The sequence below is a fragment of the Anolis sagrei genome, chromosome 4 (assembly GCF_037176765.1).
Source record: "Anolis sagrei isolate rAnoSag1 chromosome 4, rAnoSag1.mat, whole genome shotgun sequence".
Lineage (NCBI taxonomy): Eukaryota > Metazoa > Chordata > Lepidosauria > Squamata > Dactyloidae > Anolis > Anolis sagrei.
The window spans coordinates 210,460,738-210,478,037 of NC_090024.1; the positions used below are offsets into that span (position 1 = coordinate 210,460,738).

The 17,300-nt window shown below is 37.8% G+C and overlaps 1 protein-coding gene across 3 annotated transcripts in view; it reads left to right on the plus strand.

Annotated features, from left to right (window-relative positions):
- The window catches only part of ASIP (agouti signaling protein), a 39,380-nt gene that overhangs the window by 16,357 nt on the left and 5,723 nt on the right, over positions 1-17,300 (plus strand). For all 3 annotated transcript variants that reach the window (XM_060772330.2, XM_060772331.2, XM_060772329.2), the window contains exon 2: positions 13,958-14,118. In XM_060772330.2, the coding sequence (XP_060628313.1) occupies positions 13,958-14,118 (161 nt within the window). The remainder of the gene's footprint in view (positions 1-13,957; positions 14,119-17,300) is intronic.

The window sequence follows — 17,300 nt, forward strand, 5'->3', positions numbered from 1 at the left end:
TCTAGACATTTTGAAGAACTTCTGATGTGAAGCCATCATAAAATAGCTACCAAATGGACTTCTCTCAAATGAAAAAAGAACCCTTTTTTTATAAGTTGTGTGGACTGTTAAGAGTTTGAATTAAAACAATATATAATTCGAATCCTCTTTGGGGTTTCTCTTGCATTGCCTATGAGTGCTCCAAATCAGACCTTCACTTTCAGAATCCAGGGAATCTGAGGAATGTCTCCCGTGGTCTGATACTGTATAGGGACATAAATAAACAGCTATAACTTTTAATGAATAGTGTATGCATTTGAATCCTGCCGGAAAAGCTTCAACAGCTAGATTAACTGTTGGAATTTAAGACACAATTGAAACTCATCTCTTCCAACAGGCCTATCTGGTCAATTTTAAGTTGAGCATTTTAATCTGCATTTTTTTTCAGTGGATTTTAACTTTCCACTTCATAACACTAGTGAAAAATCCACTTAAAATCCGGTTTCCGCCTCCTGCAGAATTCTGGGGTTTGTAGTTTAGTGAAGCTGTTAAAGGCTCCTCCCTAAACAACAAACCCCAAAATTCTGCAGGAGGCAGAAACCGGATTTTAAGTGGATTTTTTAATTCTGTGTATTTTGTTGTAAGTCTTTTTATAGTGTTCTATTTCTTGTTTTAATGATGTTCTATCCCGCCTTAAGCCTCAAGGAGGCAGATAATAAATTTATCCTTATTCCTATCATTATTATTATTATTACTACTACTAAATCTTACCAAACCCCACAAAAAACCACTGAAACAATTTTCAGAGAGCACAAGAGCTATAAGAGTAAGGGACTAAGAAAATTCATCCCAATTTCATTGGTGGAAGAAAGTATACCCAATAGAATCATAATAAATATTTATATTAAAATATCCTGGTTTATAACATAATCATTGTGTAAAATTTTAAATGGAATACAATAGTAAAACATTTCAACAGACCAAAAATATATTAATCTAACAAGTTAAACATTTTAATACCAAACACATGAACAGATATGGATGATCATGCCGCTTTACTGGGATCCTGACATCTTTGTAAGACAGAAGTTTTTTTTCAATGGGATATCTATTCTTAGTTATTGTATAAAAACTCAATGAGAAGCTGAAAATCCCATATGTGGAGACAGAAATGTATGGATTCCTATAATTTATAAATGTGGAAAATATACAATTTTTATAGAGCAATACATGGCTAAGTTAACTGACATAAATATCTTCATTTGATATTTAGGTACAGCATCAGCTTGTTCATTTATTTATCTTATCAGAAGCGAACCAAGGGTAAAGTTGTACTGTATTTAAAAAACACAACATTTTAAAAACTTGGCATTATACTAAATGTCCTTTGACCAGTAGCTGGCCACTTGGAGTGCCTCTGGTGTTACTATAAGAATGTCCTCCTCCTTTGGATGCATTTAAACAGAGGCTGAATGGCCATCTGTGAGGGGTGCTTTGGTTGTGCTTTTCCTACATAACAGGATGTTGGCCTAGATGGTCCTTGTGATCCCTTTCAACTCTATGATTCTATAACTCTAAGAACAAATATTTATCACTTAGATTACCTAGTATATCTTGTCTGTAAATTCTACTAGTATAATATGACTTGTATACAAGTTAGTGGCAAGTTTCCATAAGGTCCCCTACAGACATGGTTGGGTTTTATATCATACGGAAGTTCATATTCACCTGAAGTTCTGGAAACATAATTGCCTATAAGAAGCATTTTATATTTGGTACAATTGCACATGCAAATACATATTGTGCATTGCAGTTGTCCATTTCAAATTTGTTCACACATTCAATTGAACACAATCATAATCAATAATGTGACTCCAGCTTTGAATTATGTGTGCTAAAAAGTATGTGCAAATATTGAAACAAATTTATACATGTCCATAATGTGCCTAATCTTGAAATTAACGTGATCTTGTGAGTTCCTCCAATGGCTAACATATGTAATTTGTTCCCTAATTTACAGACTGTTGTTGGCAATAAGCACTGCAATTATGGATCTATCACCTAAAGTTGTGAACCTATAACTGCATCATATTCAGTTAGATTAACTAAATGCCCCCCAGCCCACTGCAATAGCCAAGAAGGTCCACAGGTTCTCTTGTAGTGTTAGAAAAAAGACTATTGGATCATAGAATCATAGAGTTGGCAGATACCACAAGGGCCATTCAGTCCAACCCTCTGTCTTTGCCAATATTCTATACCAGGGGTGTCAAACTCATTTTCACTGAGTGTCACATCAGCTTTATGGTTGCCTTCAAGAGAAATTGAATCCATGAATGGAGAATCCATGGATACAGACAGCCAACTATACTTTTTTGCATAGTAATCATTGTTCTTTAATTTTAATTTGGGTCCCCAGATGTTACTGAACTACAACTCCCATCCCTTTTGATTATCCGCCATTTGGACTGGGAATAATGGGAATTGCAACCCAACAGCATTAGTTCTGCCCCCGGTGGTGCAGTGGGTTAAATCCCTGTGCCGACAGGACCGAAGACCGACAGGTCGCAGGTTCAAATCCGGGGAGAGGCGGATGAGCTCCCTCTATCAGCTCCAGCTCCTCATGCGGGGACATGAGAGAAGCCTCACACTAGGATGACAAGACATCAAATCATCCAGACGTCCCCTGAGCAACGTCCTTGCAGACGGCCAATTCTCTCACAACAGGAGCGGTCGCTCCTGACAGGACAAAAAAAAAAAAGCATTAGTTCTGAGGTTAGAAAAGGGTTAAATGACTTTTTAAAGTCAGGCATCATATCCAAAAACCTTGCATCAAAATTCAAACTCCACTATCTTGACCAAACAGAACAAACTGCAGCTTTCCAGGTGTTGCGGTATCACAACTCCCATCAGCACTAATCATTATGCCTAATGATTAGGAATATAGGAATTGTAATCCAGCATCTGGGGGGCTACATAAAATGACATGGTGGGCCAGATTCGGGCTGCAAGCCTTGAATTTGACATGTGTTTTACAGCAACTACATCTTTGCACCCCAATTGGCAGTTGAACAGACCTCCTATGCCCAGATATTTTGTTGCTGACTGTTAAGGTGGATTTGAGAGGCCGGACTTTGTTATTTAAAATTACAAATATGTAATTAAACAACCAATGTAGAATATTAGGAATTATCTTTTTTAACACTAGATGGCAGCCTATGGGGGCTTGTATAGCCTTGCGTGGATATTAGCAGTATTAAATTGATAATATCGAAATGCCAATGCTAAAACATTGGACATGTTTTCAATAGTAAATCTGTGTTGTAAAATGGCACCGAAGTGCCAGAAATGAAGGCACCCAAATTAGGATAGTAAAATCTTGCACTCTTTGAAGATGAAATAAAGCAAATCTTAGCATGGATGAGCATACATCACTTTCAATTATTTTCTCTCATAAATCTGTTCTAACCCATTTCTGCATTATTATTTGAATGCTAACAAAGTAGCGTTACAAAGTAGCGTTATAGTTTTTCAATTTTGCCACTTTGATCTGAGCTAACTATGGTCAAGCGCCTCCTGAAAACTGGCATAGTAAAATACTGTGCTGGAACACCACCATGGAATTGTAAGTGACCCAGAGTAGCCAAAGTGGTGGGGAAAAAGTAGACAAAAGGAGATCTAGTGGTCCTCATAAGGATATTATCTTGAAAAGCTCATGCAAGGCATTAAAAGCTTCAGTCATATCCGTAACCAGCTGGTTACGCAAGCATAAGTCACAAATATGACTATGGCCTATATCAAAACATTTTTAAAATGTTAAAATGGACTTCAGGGGTATAGGAAACAAAAATCAGAAGTAGCCAGATGCTTATTTTGGGTTTTGGAGGGATTGAGCTATTTAAAAGTAGAATTGTAGGTCCTGGAGGCTTCCGAACTTCGTTCAAAGAAAAGATAGTTGAAGGAGCCTTGTGGTCTCAAATGCTCAAAGCCAACCTGGGGATGTACTGTGCCCATTCTGTCAGAGAGACGATGATCACATTAGTTGTTCTCAAAAGCAAACATGTGCAACGAATCTAGTTGCTTGAATTTTTCAGTTCCTTTCATTAGCTAATTTCTAACTTGATGTATTTCTTCTAGTTATGCATATACGTCAACATTTCCAGGCACTAATAGTAAACATTTAATAACAGCATATATCTTCCAGCTACTGCTCCTCATAGTAAATTATATAATAAGTACTTACAGTATCTCTTAAACTGATACAGAACAGGCCTCTTCCGGACTGGATTTCTTGCAATCTAGCTAATTCATTTTTGCTAGGTTTGCCTGTTCTTGTTTACTCCACATCTGCTTGTGCCATTATTTCTGGAGGCAAGACTGTTCTTCCCTATGGTTCTTCCAAAAAAGAAAATAGAACATGTTTTGTTGAGGCGATCCTATTCTTTTAAGGCAATCTTCCTAGAATGCCAGTTCCTGAAAGCACTCTAAGAAAAATATTTTTATAAAAAGAAAGCCAAGATAGAGAAGGGTAGTTTTTGTTCTGACACATCTTAGGATGCAAAAGGAACCCACTAGAGGTTGAGAATAAAAGATTGAAACAGGTTCCAAGAATTGCTAGAAGACAGACTGGGGATAATGTTTAAATATTTTGAAAATCCCAAGAACCGGAATAACAAATACTACAAACTCTGGTCTCAAGTAACATTGCGTAATGTGCCTGTACTAATCACTCATCAATTATCATCGAGACCAAGTATTTGACTGGAATCCTGTTTGTTACTTCTATACTACATAGATTGGGGCAACACAGTGCTACGAAATGAATCTGCCTAACCTCACCAATCTCAATTCACCAAGCACCAGCTAGTGTAATCATCAGTGATCCATTCCTCTATTAAATTGCTAAGGAAGCAGAGAACTGCCTTTTTGATCCCCTCCATGAAGGAAACATGTCACATTACCTCCTCATGAGAAAGCGAATGGGATAACAGCCAGCTACTTTCTGAGCAATAAGAGAAACATATCTCTTTCAAACAGAGCAGCTGCTTCCCAATAAGTGCAGATTGGAAAACTTCTATGTTCCCTATATAGCTCTTGAACAAGGAAACACACAGAGAGATACACAGGAATCATGAATGCAGATTCACCTCGACACTGGCATAGAAACTATGAACCACCACTGCCTTGGCTCAGGTTCCATCTCTTTGACAAATTCATTGCATGTCTAATTCTTTATGAAAACTAGCCTAGCAGCTTGCCCTCTCTTCCCTTGTCCTGAGGTGGAGGAAGTTCGGAGTGCAAGTGCTGCATTGGAGTGTGTGTAGGGGTTTACTTGTTATAGTTGGCTTTTTTGTTTGAATGGCATACACTGTGCAACTGTGATACATCATGCTTAATGACATTGTTTAAGATCTTAGGTCAGCTGCTTTGTTAAGTTCATTACAACCCACTAATCTATGGTTTTGATGTCCACATTTTCACTTATCCATACTCTAAAAAACATTCCCACCTGTAAGTGTTTGTGCACCTCTCTAAGTCCTCTAGTGCAATTCTATGGTGTGCTTCTTGCCCAAGTATAGTCAAAATATAGGGTTCACTATTATTCGTGGTTTCAGGTATGCAAAGGGAGCATTGGGCAGCAACGGATAACAGTGACTGAGACCTAAGGTTTTGTCAATCAAAGATCATCTGGTGCAATAATCATAGCAAGATCTGCTGCATTTCCTCCTTAAACCAAAATTGCTGACATGAGGCATGTGGAAATATCAATCTGTTATACCCCACTCAAAACACAGAAACAGTCCTTCCTCACTATCAGCAATTGATCCCTGGTAAAGTAGATTTGGGAAGGCGGACGTTCGTGGCAATAGTATCATGATTGGGAATACGCAGATTTGTGAATAGAAATCATTGATGAATCCACAACTGCAGTACAGAATTCCAACTATCATTTTTAACCATCATCCTAATAACTTCACAAGGACATGCTTGATATGACATCCCAAAAGCATTATCCCAAAGTCTCCAATTTGGCTTCTGAAACCTTCTCAGATCTCTTGATCTGACAATACTTTTGCTGTCATGAACTGATAACTTAGCTTTAGTTGCTGGTTGCCCCCTCCTTCTTCAGAACATGCATTGCACACTGAAGATTGCATAGTTATTTGTGATTTAACACTCAGCTGTTATTACTCGCTTCCACCGCTCATGTCAAGACGTAATGCCAAAATATTCATCCTTGCTTTATTTGAAGTTCTAAGTTCAGACCAGACGTTTTCACAGTTGTGACATGTTTCAGGCTTTGAATACCAACACAGTACCTGCCAAAGCCACAGCTTTCTGCTGCTCTAATCTACATATCACTTCAGGGATAGATGCAAAAACACAAAGGAAGTTGAGAGTGGGAGCGCTACATTGAAGTGTATGAGGAGGAGGGGGGAGGACAGATGTACTTGTGTTGGTTAGCTTTTTATTTCAATGGCATACATTGTACAATTGTGATACATCATGCTTAATGACATTGCTCAAGATCTTAGATCAGCTGCTTAGTAAAGGACAGTAGGACTCCCTTTTATCCATGGATTATATATTTATGGTTTCATATCCTTCTCTTCCTGGAAGAGCCTGTGGGTTTCTCTAGAATCTCCCACATGATCCTGTGATATGGTTCCAATCCTGTTATCTAACATTTCATGTAGCCACAGGGGTCCTGGAATATATCACCCATGGATACAGAGTATGTACTGTCCATAACAGTCACCAGTACATAACTTCAGGAATCTTGTGATATAGGGTTCTGGCCATTTATTGACTTTTTGTATAATACCATAATCTGGTAAGTTTAAGATATGTATTTCCCAATGTCAACTTCCACTATGACATCCTTTTTCAAAGATTTGGAGATAGATGTTCTCTGCCATAATGCTGTGGAATTAAATGAGCTTCCATTTCCATCAGTCTTCAGTGCTGGCATATTTTAGCTACTTTTTGAAAAGCTGCCTATTTTTCTTGGGTTTGCCTCAAATATGAGGTGTTTGGAACTATCATATTGTATGACAGTATTGGATGGACTGGAGTTGTTGTTGTTGTTTGTAATTATCATGTTATGCGTTCTTTCAGGATTTTTGGAAAGTGGTAAGTGAAATATTTCAGTACCAGTAACAAAATATTATGAGATTGTTCCCAGTGTTCCTGAACAGAATGAGAATGAAAGATGACCAAGTCTCAAACCACAGTCATTATATTGCAGGCACATGTACACTTGGATATAATATGTGTAAAGCAGACCCAAAATACTATAATATCCACTATATATTATAGTCTCAGACTTCAAATGGATGCTATACATCCATTTGAAGTCTGAGACCAAAGGTAGGTAACTTCTGGCCCTCCAAATTTCTCCTTGGTCATGCTGCTGGCATGAATTAAAGTGTTGGTCCAACAACATCTTCAAATCAGACTTGGGTCCGTAAGTAACTGTAGAGACCTATTTTGGATCTGCATGCTCTTTTGCAATGAGGACATACATTTCCAAAAGGTCCCAACAAGAGTTTGCTTGACTTGTCTGCCTCTTGGCATATTTCTCCCTTTCACTTTACAAGGTTAAAACTATACTAATATATAGTTGAAACATTTACACCTAGCTCCAGCAGACAAGAGTCCTTTGTCCCACCCTGGTCATTCCACAGATATATAAACCCCTTTTCCTAGTTCCAATAGACCTTACTATCTCTGATGATGCTTGCCATAGATGCAGGCGAAATGTCAGGAGAAAATGCCGCTAGACCATGGCCATATAGCCCGAAAAAACCTACAACAACCTAGTGATTCTGGCCATGAAAGCCTTCGACAATACATTGTACTAATATACTTTAGAACTATCATTACTACCCAATTACAATGACACTTTGAATCATCTTCAGGCTCAGATTATTATAAAATCAACTTTAAAAGTTAACTAGTCTGCCTTAGGCCATTTATTAAATGCTTAAAGTCATTGATCTTGCTAAGATGAATTGTGCAACTTCATGGTTTACAGTAATATGATTTCAGCTAGAGCTGGAATAATTTAAGTGAGCCTGAAACAGATATCTTTCTAGTTTAACCCGTGCACTTTTTCTAACCCAGGCAGGGTCTCAAGGGGAACTATCAGCTGGCCCAAACTATGTTCCATATTAATAGGTGGCATTTTGCCAGGAATTTTTCCAGAAAGCATAAAAAGTAGTCCAAAAGTTATGTGTTGAAATAGACAGTGTTGGTAGAAGCTAGAGCACAGACTTGCTGTGTGTGTTTATTTCCTATAAGAGAAACTAGTGGCAAAACTTGCTCTGGGATATTTTTGATTTACCTCTGTGGTTTTTTTTTATCAACAACTGGACACCAATGAGCAGCAGAAATGCTTTTTAGAAATGCTTTGGGATGAAGCAACAGTTTTAAACAACTTCACTCAAGAGAAGGTAACTTTCACACCATTTATGTTTGGAGAACATCTGGAAGCAGTGAATCGTATAGTCATGATCTGATTATCTGGAGGTAAAGGGGTTATGATATGCTACAAAAAGGAAGAGCTAGGTTGGGATTCTGATTTGTGATATTTCTTTAATTTGTCAGGTTTTTTTCTAGTATAAATTTAAGTACATTTCAGTACAAATTTATGCAAATATATACTGTGTAAAAGCTGGGGGGGGCAGCAGCAAATGTATGCATATACTATTATTTTCAGCTTACAGTATGTGTGTATGTGTTGCTCAAGCATCCTGGATTTTTATTTCTAGAATGTATACCTTGGATTAGACTGAGATTTAGAAATATGCAACTAGGTAAATGGCTACACACTTTATTGATGTTTCCTGCCTACTACAGCTGTTGAAAGTGTTAAATAGAAATTAGAGAGGGCATTCTGCCGAATGGGTGATGTATGATGTATTGGGGGAGAAGAAATCTGCAAAAATGCAATGGAGACACCTTCTGCTCATGAAAGCCCATGATACAACCTAGTACATTAGTATGATGTGCTTATAGCCAAATCGTAAACAAATGAATAAAAGAAAGCACATTTCCTGAAAAATATTAACTGTAATACTAGTAGAAAAATCTCAAAAACATTTCTTAGAGGAGTAACAATGAATAAAGTATAGTTGTTCTTAGAACTTTTATTTTAGTCTTTTTCTTTTTGCCATAAAATAGTCCACAAATCTCAAGAAAAGGGTTTTGACTTTATTGCATATAATGTGTACCAGATTGCAAACTCACTGCAGTTATTTGGTAAAGTTACTGCAGATCATTATGCAACTATAATCTAACATTTTCCAGCTTTTGATATCACAGAGGTGGCAAACAAAATATTTTTAAAAGAGCTTGTATTTCTTCAGAGACATTTTAGCTCAATATAAAATATTTGTGATTTTATTTTTAAAAATACTGTTTTCCAAATTGATGTGCATTTATGAAAAAAATCACTCACCTCAGGACAACAAAACAATAGCCTTGTACAGAATCAGTATCTCCCCTTTGAGGATTTCATAGTGAAAGGACTGGTGTGAGTTTATTTTCTCAAGATGCAATCTCCTATAAGTCGTCCCCCCCCCCCCCAAAAAAAGTGTTAAATAGAATGAACTTGACCTTCGTTAGCTTAATAGGTTTGAAAGAAGCCCCCGATGGTATGATTGCTTAAACCCTTGTGCCAGCAGGACTGCTGACCGAAAGGTTGGTAGTTAAAATCCAGGGAGCAGGGTGAGCACCCATCTGTCAGCTCCAGCTTCTCATGTGGGGACATGAAGAAGCCCCCCAAAAGCTGGTAAACCATCTGGCCGTCCCCTGGGCAATGTCCTTACAGATAGCCAATTCTCTCACACGAGAAGAAACTTGCAGTTTCTCAAGGCGCTCCTGATATGAAAAAAATAGGTTTGAATCCAGATATATCGTGTACAGAAGGGCTCTGAGCTGCTGCCACTGCTCCAGTCTACCATGTAGCTTTTTCAGATTAGAGAGATTTCCATGGGAGGACTGGGAAATATGCTTATACCACCCTGATGCCCACAACTAAACCTGGATCCAGCACTAATGAAAACGTCGTTTCTGTTGCCTAAGGCTTTGAGAGGCAAAACAAGTTTAGCATACTGATGAAAATCTTACATTGGTAAAATCAACAGAAGTCATTTAAAAGGGGGAGTTCCATAAAAGCAGGGGTCCTCAAACTAAGGCCTGAGGGCCGTATACAGCCCTCCAAGGTCATTTACCGGCCCTCGCTCAGAGTCAACCTAAGTCTGAAACTACTTGAAAGCACACAACAACAAAAACAACAACAATCCTATCTCATCAGCCAAAAGCAGGCCCACACTTCCCATTGAAATATTAATAAGTTTATATTTGTTAAAATTGTTCTTCATTTTAATTATTGTATTGTTTTTAAGTGGGTTTTTTTGCAATACAAGTAAGATATGTGCAGTGTGCATAGGAATTCATTGTTTGTTGGTGTTTGCATATTATAATCCAGCCCTTCAACAGTTTAAGGGACTGTGACCTGGCCCTCTGTTTAAAAAGTTTGAGGACCCCTGGCATAAAAGACTTGCAAAAAAGAGTTTATCTCTGGAAGTTGCCATCCACAAAGGCAGGGATATCCAAAAATGTGTCTCTCAATCACTGACTAAGAAACCACAGCAAGAGCAAGCTGTTGCCATCATTGGTTATCTATGCCACATTTACATGCAGTTTATCCGCAAAACAAAAAAAATTAATGAAGGATTATTATAGGATGTGTGTATGTGATAGCTTGAATATGCATGCTCCAGATATATGATATGCTCTACAGTGATGTAACTATGAATACTGATTATTCTTTTGTAATCTCCATATAGAAATGCATAAATGTTTACAGCTCCTTTGTTCAATACGTCTAGTTTGAGAATTCCTCAGATTCCTCTTTTCTTTGTCTGCAGCATTAAAATGATTTCTCTGTGTGTTTTCTAATTGGAAAGGCATGGTACTCTGGAATTCTTTATCCCATATTTTTTGGGAAATACCCATAGTCATATCTGATTGATCACTGTATGAAACAAAATGGTCTTAGATGAATATCTGTCATGTATCAGAAATTCCATGTGATGCTTTGTTGGATCATTAGGAAATTTTCTTTATATAACCCAAGATTATATTTATGATTTTTCCTATCATTTCGATGAAACCAATATTTAATTTTACTCACAACCTTTAAAAAATTGTTTCTCTGCAAACTAAATCAAACTCAGCAATCTCCCACCTCCAACCAAAGTTTGCTAAGGCTGATCACAAATTTTCATTAAAAATGGAGTGTTAACCAAAGTTGATTAAAATTGGTTTATAAATGTGCATTCTAAAGCAAAAAAACCCCTCAATCAAAAAGTAGTTTTTAAATGATTTTTGCTTTTTGTCTTATTATATAAACCCTGTGATTATGCATTTTAGTCCCATTACATAAGGCACTTTGCTATGGAAACTTTGTTATCAAACATTGTATCTGTGTAATATAAGAAACAAAAATTTACATTGTAGATCTGATGCCTATGTGTTTAAAAATGAACACAAACTTCTCAAAAACAAAACAGTAGTATTCTTTCCGTACCAATGAAATGCAATCATTATGGCCATATAATGCTCACTTTCTCGGTTTCTTCAACAGATGGAATCCTCCTTCCATTGCAGCATTTCCTAGATCCCATGCACCACTATAATTAAGCCTAATTAAACATAACTGAAGCAATTACATATTCTTTCCCAGTTCATTGCCCTTCCTTAATTTGTCTAAGATCTCACAACCTCTGAGGATGCCTGCCATAGATGTAGGCGAAACATCAGGAGAGAATGCTTCTAGAACATGGCCATGCAGCCAGCCCAAAAAACTTACAGCAACCCAGTTATTCCGGCTACGAAAGCCTTCGAAAATACACCTTTCCATGTTGATTTCCCACTATGGAATTTTGGACTGTAACTTTTGTGGGGAAAGGATCTTGTCCTCTTAGGAAACTGAGGATGTCATCTGAATAACAACAGGATTTCCGCTAAGTTCATTTACACTGTGCAGTTTCAAGATATGTCATAATATTGAACCTATGCCAGACCCCTGCTATAAGGTTGTCCTTTAGAGCAGGACTTCTTAAACTTTTTCCAGTCAAAACTCCTTCCTGCATAAGATTTTTGGCACCCCTTTCCACCCAATAATTTTTTATATGATCACAAGTATATTGTTCTATGTAATATGTATAAAAATAATACATTTACTGATACTAAACAGGCTGATTTTCTTTTTTATGAAGTCCAGTGGAATCATTTTTTTGCATAGTCAACTGCAAATACAGCACATTGTTGCTAACAGATTCATGTAAATGTCTAGTGGCTTTCAGAAACCATATACCGTTGCCAATTTTTATGACCCCAACATTGAGCTAAGAGGACCACATTTGGGGTCAGGACCCACAGTTTAAGAATCAGTGCTTTAGAGAAGCAGTTCTCAAACTCTGGTACTCCATGTGTGTGTGTGTGTGTGTGTGTATTATGTTTTTTATTTTCAATTTCCATATTCATAAAAACAATGAAACAGATCTATATACATTTATATATATGTGAACCAATACAGTACTACCAATACCATATTCGTATTTGGTTATGCCCTCCCCTTTTGCTTTTTGGTGAGGCACCAGCACTCTTTGGCAGAGAAATTACAATTCCCATGATTTCACAGCATTCAGCCATGGCAGTTGAAGTTGTGGCAGACTGCATTGATTCTATAGTTCAAATGCATCCAAAGTGTGATGAAAATGCCAAACACATTTTGACTATCCATCTCAACAGATGACTTGTGGCAGGAGGTGGTGGTGCTCCGCTTTACCGTGGGGTGTGGGGAATTTGATGCCCCATGTCCTACATCTCCTGAATCCATGGGGGGGGGGGATCACATGGGAGGAAGCATGAGTGTGCGGCTTCCCCCCATAGATTTAATGGCAATATGGGAGCTCTCCCGTGTTGCCCTGCCAGTTGCAGATGCCAGCTCTGCCCTCCTTCACCCAGGGACCCGGCACAGCATCATGTGATGGGAGCCCGCTGGCTCTGTGGGTGATCTGACCTAAAATCGGCACATGCCACTGATTGTAGTTTAATGTGATGAGGTCGGAGTGACATTCATAAATATATCATATGCATGTAATTACCTATGTGTGAACTGAACCTCAAATATATTTTCTACAAATGCACTGTGTTTAATTATAGTTTTTATTTGGCTAGCAACCAGTTTCTCCTAGTACAGTGGCTCTTTAAAAACTGTAGAAACCTGACCATAGTAATCACAATTGACTACATGCTCTCAGACAGCATTCAAAACTGTGAGACATCTCAATCGACAGCTACAGGATTGTACTCTAAACATGAGAAGGTTCACTTTTCATCTGTCAGGGAAATATAGAAAAAGATATCTTGGTCTTAAAAGAAGATTCGTCTTGCATTTCTTCTGTTAACATAAATCTTCTGGAAACCTTTGCAGGAATATTGCACTTCCTTAGCCAGTATGAAAGCACTGTAATTTTTCATTCTCTTTCACTCAACAATCTTTCCTTCTTTGACCTCAGACTGAATTGAGTGGCTGGGTTCATTATCTAAAAGATGGAGCAAGAAAGAAATGCCCTTTTTATATAAAAATGACTTTTACAGTGTGCCAACAGACTTAAGAAGTGAATCCAGCAATTTTATGGGATTTTTGGAAGCTTAGGAACTTAGAGGGCAGAGAACTCTCAAAATCATGATTTGCAAGTCAGCCTTAGGAGTTGAGGATAAATAAATAAACAACTAGGTTTCTGCTGCAGTGCATGGGTGATAAGTTAGAAGGGAAGGGGGGTAGGCTGAAAAATACGTGCCTAAATTCTAGCTTATAGGAACTGCCCCTTCCTTTCTCTTTTGTGAATGGTTATTGAAGTGTGAACAGTTATTAATGTATATATTCTTTTCCCCTCATCAGAATGGAATATAGGAACATTTTCCTTGGCTTTCTCGTCTGCTGCATTTTGCTTGCAGCCAGTAACTCTTACATGATATTTGAGGAAAAGCAGAACACGGACAACAGTGCAGTACATAATAACAAAATCAAGTTCCCGGATCTTCCACACATTTCCATAGTAGGTCAGTAACATCTGTCTGTCTATCTGTTTGTCTATCTATCCATTTGTTTTGGAAATCTATTTTTGAGTAAAACTGGGAGAATTGATAATCTGTTGCTTCAAAAGGCTAAATGCTTTTGAAGCAACAGATTTTTTACAAAGTATTTCAGCCCTCATGGTCCAAGATTCCCAACTTTCACAGTTTTAAAAAAGAAAAATGTTTTAGTCCTTAAACAACTGAAGGTACAACATGAAATGTTCAGGCACTCTTCTTATTTACTGCTACCATTTTTCATTATCTAGGCAATGAATGGTGGACTTAGTCATGATTAATGATTTGTAAGCACAGAAATACACAGAGACTCACAGTTGTGCTCAAGAGAGACTTTCTGGTCTGAGCCTTCCCAACTAGAAATTTTCATACATTCCTTGTATTCTGCCCATAAAAAAAACTGAAGAATTTAAACATCTCCTCCTTCCCAAGCTGACTAATGTAAACTGAAGGGTCCTGAGATCCAGAAACTTTTTATCCAGCAGCATATGCCAGTTGAGGCCTCCACGGAACCTACCAGGTCCCAACTGATGACGCAGGAAAACTTCCAGCAGGGCTCCATTGATCATTTAGAGTGTAGCCAGTGTGTGCCACCACAAGAGACAACACAAGAGGCTACCTGTGTTGTGCAGGTCAATGCGGGGCATGGGGCAACAGGTTGCCTATACCCCCTGACAATGGTCACCAGATTTGCCATGACACATGGCGATTCCGGTGGCCCATGTGACAAGATCGTATGTTGTCTAAGCCAAGGACTGGCCTTCAGAAATGTCCAAAAAGAGCAATCATTCAGTAGTGAAGCTGGCTAGCAAGCCATTTTGCCACATCCTAAAATTTTAGGTATTTATTTATTTACCCTATTTATACCCTGCCTTTCTCTTCCCCAAGGGAGACTCAAGGCGGCTTACATATGGCAATTATTCAATGCTTTAAACACATACAACATTAAGCTTAAAATCCAGTGAATTAAAATTAATATATACTAAAAAAAATAAAATTACACTCAATATCAAAATCACACCATCCGAAAATCATAGCTGAAGCACGTCTTGAAGCAATATTTATGCCAGTATAAGACACCAAATGGATTCTACCATACTAACCATTTGGGAGAAACAGAGTTAGAAGATACCATCCCTTCAAATGGGCCAATTCTAAATTCCCAATTCAAATGCTTATATTCTGTAAATGGGTTGTTAACAAGTTAGATCTGGACCGGTCCTGTATCCATCTTTATGTTTGCAGCCATATCATGATTTTCCTAGCCATGCATTTCTCATCTTTAAAAAAGAAGCATTGAGGCAATAGGATAACTTTTCCGGACTACTCAAACTGAACCCATATGAACTTGACCACATCACAGAGTAATGAGATGAGTGACTCAAAACATCAAGGATAATTTTTATAAAGGCACTTCATAGACATGCTGGGATTAATATGAACACATTTGTTATTAGCCATCTGTGAAAAAAATAGCTAATTGAATCAAATTTAAAGAAAAGTAACTTTAATCTTAGGAAAGCTCAGTATTCAAACAAAATATGGTTTTCATAATAACCTGAAACAAGTATTACCTCAGAGTACAGTTCAGCCAAGTTGAGACTTGTCAGTCCTTTTAAGTATTCCAGAATAAATCAGAGAATAATGAAAAAATGCAATAGCATACTCCACAGTTCAATGAAAAACAGTTTTACAGTGTATTTATTGTTCTTGAATCAAAATGATGTTAGGTATAACCTACTTACATCTAAATTTACCTGAAGATGCAGCTGGAGTATAAAATAATCACAGTAAATGCTGTAAATACATCTTAGCTACCTTGTTTCCTGAAAATGAGATGATGTCCAATATTGAAATTCAAGAGGGAGAATTTCAGAGTCATCAGTGTAGGTTAACTATCAGTTGTCCAAAGCAGTCTCTCCTTTATGGTTCCATATATAGTATATTATCACACTCCATGACAAACCGGTCTTCTTTGTGTCCAACAATATAATTCACTATGAACAAAATGATAAAAAAATGATATACAGTTGCTAAAGTTAGTTTTTCTACAAAATAGTCATTGTCTGTCTTTTTTCAGAGTGTTGATGTTCTGACTCTTGCAACACAAGGACTACACCTCTATTAGAACATCTGTGCAAGATTCCCGTATGCATATGGATGTCATGTTTCAGGCACCATGAGCACATATATTCCCTTCCTCTTTCCATGGTGCCGAAAAGGCCACAGGCTTACTGAAAAGCTTCCAAAGCCACTCCACAGAGCCATTCCATGTTTCACAGCACTCTGCAGACTTAAGGAAACATCTGGGTACATCTCCATAGTCAGATATGAAATGACATCAGTGCTGAGATCCTCCAAGATGTTATGACCATTTCTTATCTGATTATGGGGGCATACCCTGATGCTCCTACAAGTCTGCCAGTTCACCAAAAGCATAATGTTTTGTTTGGTCTATGTGAGTGGTTCTTAACCAGTAGGCTGCGGACCACCAGTGGGCCATGAGGATGAAAATCTGGTCCATGAGCCTCCTTCCTATTTATTTATTTATTTATTTATTTATTTATTTATTTATTTCAACTCCTTTCAAACCACCTGCCACTCCTTCTCTGTCACTGACCTTGGCATATGTTCTGTATCAGAAACTAGAGCTGATGTGGTCTATCCAATGCATTTTTTGAATCAGCACCCCAAACCAAATCTAAAATTGACCAAAAAACTGATTCATAACCCTTTTGGTGCTAATGTTTGAGAGTGGTCTCTGGTCAGTGGTCCCTGGTCTAGCAGTTCGTGGGCAAGTAGTCCCTGGTCAAAGAAGTCCCTGGTCAAAGTGGTCCCTGGTCAAAAAAAGGTTGGGAACCACTGGTCTATGTACTCAGACATTTTACTTCCTTATTACCTGCGGACATCACTTCCCCATTCTCTTAAGACATAAGTTGCCCTTATTATTTTCCTTGGTCTAGGAAGGAGTATTCTTGAGGCCTCAAGAATGCTAGTTTCCATCCACAAATGAGAGCCAGCTTTTAGAAGCAATTTACCCCAAGTATGTGTGAACTGCTTTTGACTATTTCTTTTGTTATCCTGAGATGGATTTCCTGAAACAATAAATTTAAGGGATTTTTTTCCTTTTCTACCTTATAAGAACATCCAGA